At 37.0% G+C, this 4,535-nt stretch overlaps 1 protein-coding gene across 1 annotated transcript; it reads right to left on the bottom strand.

Moving 5' to 3' along the window:
- LOC109851242 (pto-interacting protein 1-like) lies at positions 132–2,932 on the bottom strand. Its single transcript, XM_020421284.1, has 2 exons — positions 2,277–2,932; positions 132–1,411 (listed from the first exon to the last, which is right to left on the bottom strand). Exons 1-2 carry the CDS (start codon positions 2,359–2,361, stop codon positions 1,140–1,142), a joined length of 357 nt encoding a protein of 118 aa, XP_020276873.1. The 5' UTR covers positions 2,362–2,932; the 3' UTR covers positions 132–1,139.

The raw sequence follows: 4,535 nt of genomic DNA, 5'->3' as shown, positions 1-4,535 counted from the left end.
CTTTTGGGTAAAAATCAAATCTTCTTCTTTTGAGACGAGCTTGTGGATTGTACAAGTCGTCGGTGTTCTTCTCATAGTGGAATCTCCCCTTCCCCTTCCCCGTGAACGTAGGCAAGTTTGTCGAACCACGTAAATCTCGTGTCTTTACTATTTTCTGGGTGTTAGCTATTGCTTATAGGTTCCCTTGACAATTCAGTCTTAGAACTGATGAGAGGAAGGGTGTATATCTCACTTTGTTGAGATATTTCACTTTTGTTCTTGTTTCCTTCGCGAAACAGGAACATAAAGGTTGGCTTGAGATTTTGTGAAAACAAAAGCCAGGGTTTTCTCTCGGATTATATCGCTTCCGCGGCGTGAGGGCGTGACTCTGCGCCCAACATAGACAGTTACAAGATTTATACTATAAATGAAATTATCACAGCAAGAACATGTTTCTCATTCAAAATGTATATAACTCTTTCAATTTATAAGCCTGTAAAATGCTTTCTGGATTTACCCTTGAGTGCCTTGACCATGTATTTTGTCCAAAAAGAGACCATCTGTCTGCACGCCATACAGCTATCCAACAAGGTATGGCTGCTCATCCCGGCGATAGGCATAAAGTACGTTTAACTTTGTGAATTATAGGGTTTCTTTAATGAGGTTAACAGCGAACATTTTCATAGAAAGATAAAGTACAAACCTCCCCTAGACATTGAGAAGGATACATAATCAAAGCACCTTAAATCTGACACACTAACCAACATATGTAATTGGATAATTAACTAAGCATGTAACTTTAGACATAGAGATGCTTTATTTACATTCTTTTAATAAGTTTTTAAGTGAATAACTGAATATAAAACATCAACATCTTGAGGTAATTTCAGAGTCTAACATAGGACATTTTTGACTCGAACAAAATACCACCTATTATTATATCATAATGAGAACTGATATAAGTTTGATACTGCCTTACCATGTAAAGTGTCACAAAGAGATCCCTTAGTTGTGAACTCATATGAAGGACATGGAGACCCCCATCAATACAGTAACCAAGTAGCTCAACAACATTTTCATGTTTCAGCCTGGACACAATGGAAAACTGTAACAACTAATATCAGGAATCAATTACATCAAGTCAGTAGTGATCCAATCTCTCAGGAAACGAGTTTCCAGACCTGTGCCCAAAATTCTTTGTCCGGTTGCTTATTAGGTTCTAATTTTTTAATAGCTGTTGATTTTCCAGTTTTTAGAACCCCATAATACACTGAACCATATAATCCCTCTCCAATCAGAGAATTGGTACCGAACTTATCTGTTATTTCACTCAACTCTTCAACAGGAATGGCAGGAACTGCAATTGGATGCACTTTGACAGATTGAATTCCATTGGGAGCAGAATCTGAGGCACGATAACCGCCATAATTGCCTGCATGATAGTTTTTGTTTTAAAAAATCATGGAAATATATCTAACCAGAGACATGGAAAAGACATGTAGAAACAACGTGGAATGGAAAAAGAGTGGGAAACACAGGCCATTTGATGCAGTAGGGTGACAAACAGAAGTAGACATGAATAAACTATGTGAATATCAATTGCAAATATTTTCTTATATATACTATAAGAGAATTACGCTGTGTGAATTAACCACATTGTAGAATACTGGAAATGTATCCTCACATTTAAGGAAAAACTATAGAACACCCTGGCACTTATAAAAGTACAGGCATGCGCTCAAACTGGTAAAAGACTACGAAAATACCCTCACACGTGGAAAAAACAACAAAGATGTCCTCGTACTTGAAAAATATCAAACAAAAAAAATCTAGCAAACCATCTGTTTCCTTGACAATTGGACTATGACACTCGTCCATGTTTGTGTCATGCACACATCACGTGCACCAAGATACTAGTCAATAAATTTATTGTGCCTCATTAGGTTCATGCATGTGAAGTGAAAATCAACAGTAATGACAATTCTTAGCTGAAGGTACTGGTGGGCTCCGGCACAATTACTACACTAACTGAAAGAATAATATTTTGTTCTAAGAGAATATAAGACATGTGATCCACAACTTACACTAATCCCTCCCCTTAACCAATATAGTTGCTAGGTTGTTGGCTAGAGCTGTTTGAGAAAGTTCATCCTAAACACATTTCATTTGTAATCTGGCATTGAAAACTCTTTTAAATTGACTATATTTTATAGCAAGTTATGACCATAATCCACAAGAGGACTATAAGAAGTTATAATTCTAGCAACAACAACAGGAATCAGCAAAAATAATTTTACCTATTGAATGGTGTCTAGTAAAGGGCCTTCCTCTATCAGTAGCTTGTTGAATGGCTTCTGCTCCACAGCATCGAAAGCACGCCATTAAGGAAGCTTTTTTTCTGAGCCTTGCTAGTAACAAGTAAAGAAGATGGTGCTAGACCAAGCAAATGAAATACAATCAAGGTTATCAATAGCGGATAGCATCGCGTAGCGGTAAGGCATTGCTAAGGCTATTTCGGGCTATTGCGGCAAAATAGGGGTAAAAACGTAAAGTCAAATAGGGGTCTAATTTAGATATGTATAAATACTAAAAAAAATAAAGAAAAATCTAAGAAATCTAAAAGTACATATTGGATGATTTAAAGAGATCCTAAACATGAAATAGACATATAACCATCACGTAACACCGAAGATGACTGGAGGAGTCAAAAAATCGTCGTCTTCAAGAAGAAGAACTTAGCGGTGATAGGACTGCCCTAAGAAGAGCTCACGATGAAGGAGGTGAGAAAATATCAAGGTAGGTGCCAGAGGCCATGGGAGGTGGCGAGAGTATGCTAAAAATCACAAGAGACGGTTGGAATGCAATGGTCAAGGGGTGAGTTTAATTTTAAAAAAATAAGCCTCAAACCGCTTTTAAATAGCAGTCAAAAAGCAAATTTCGAATGCAATCGCTCACTATTTACCGTTATGACATACTATTAACCGCTTTTGTGAACAGACATATTCTGTAATATGTCACCGCTATTGCGCGATAGCGTAGCGGACGATAACATCGCGGGAAGGGACCGCTAACGCTATTAGCGCTGCTATTGCGGGGCTATTTACCGCTATTTATAACAGTGAATACAATTAGTCAGTCATAATCATATAGAAATCATCAGTGAGTATAACAAACTAACCATGAATTGTATGTCGCATGAGTAGCAAGAATATGCTTTATTCGGCATGTTCAAGCCTTGGAGGATGGTGTTTAAAGGCTAAATTTGCAACCCCGTGATTTTGAAGTCATGGGTTAACATCATGGCATGCTATCAATATTTTAAAACTAGGCTGATTTTATCGATTTATCCCTGATATATAGGATTTGGGTTATGGCTGATACGATTTTTGTAAAAATATATCGCATATAGTTTTGGGTCGATTTTTCCCGATATATTGGTGGAAATCTAATAAAACGGCTGATTTATCGTGGGCTAAAATCACCCGGTCTTCAACAAGTACAATTTACATTCTAAGTGAACTGGTTCGGGTTTGGAGAGACAAAACCCTCTTTTTCCATATTTGACGAGCATACACTAAACAAAAATAATACTACCCTATTCTATTTCACTTCCACTAAACAAAAACAATTGGTAAGTGATCCTAAACATGTGTTATTTACATATTAGTATGTTTATGTTTCATTAAATGTGCTAAGATTACTTTTTAAGAAATTATATTATATATGATCATCATCCAATATAACACTCCAATTTTTACTACTTATCTCAGACATATCTCGATAACTAGGATCTGATATGAATTTTGGTCGTCCGATATATTTTTGATAGCCGATATTTAAAACATTGCATGCTATTCGGCATGCAATTGAGGCCTTCCAATTCATGCTTGTTATGGGTCAAATGATGATCCTAGAGTCGAACCCGCTAAAGTAAGGTCCTAAATATGCCCAAAATGCCAACTGATGCCAAGAGGTCAGAGGATGACCTTGAAGGTGCTTCAATAAGAAGTATTTAGCAGTTAATGTTGGGGAATTTCAGTCTCCTCGCCTATCACGATATGCGCAACTCGGAAGTTAACCCCAATCAATAAGATAGAACAACTACAATCAAGAAAAAAAACACCGAGATTTACGTGGTTCGGTCGACCTACTTCGACCTACGTCCACGGGGTAACAATATGAAAAATTTACTATGTATCAGGGAGAACTACAAGAGGAACCACTCAACTCTCGTCTCTTAATCTCTCAACCTCACATACATAATCAACTCTCATATTCTCTCCAAAGCCCACTCCTTGTAATCTTTTGCACGGATAAAGACTACGAAACCCTCTCTCTCTCTCATCTACTACATCTCTACTTTTTCTTCATGGTTTTTCCTCCACCAATAGAAGAATATATATAGGGAAACCAAAACTCTATCTCTAGCCTAACTTCCTAATTAGAATAGGATTCAAACTCCTAATCATGATAAAACCCAAACTCCTAATCATGATAGAACTCAAACTCCTAATCATGATAGAACTCTAACCCTATCTAATTCTCATGAAGTTACA

Source organism: Asparagus officinalis, chromosome 8 (genome assembly GCF_001876935.1).
Source record: "Asparagus officinalis chromosome 8, Aspof.V1, whole genome shotgun sequence".
Lineage (NCBI taxonomy): Eukaryota > Viridiplantae > Streptophyta > Magnoliopsida > Asparagales > Asparagaceae > Asparagus > Asparagus officinalis.
Note: the sequence above shows the minus strand (reverse complement) of the source record. Positions and strands in the feature narration are given on the sequence as shown.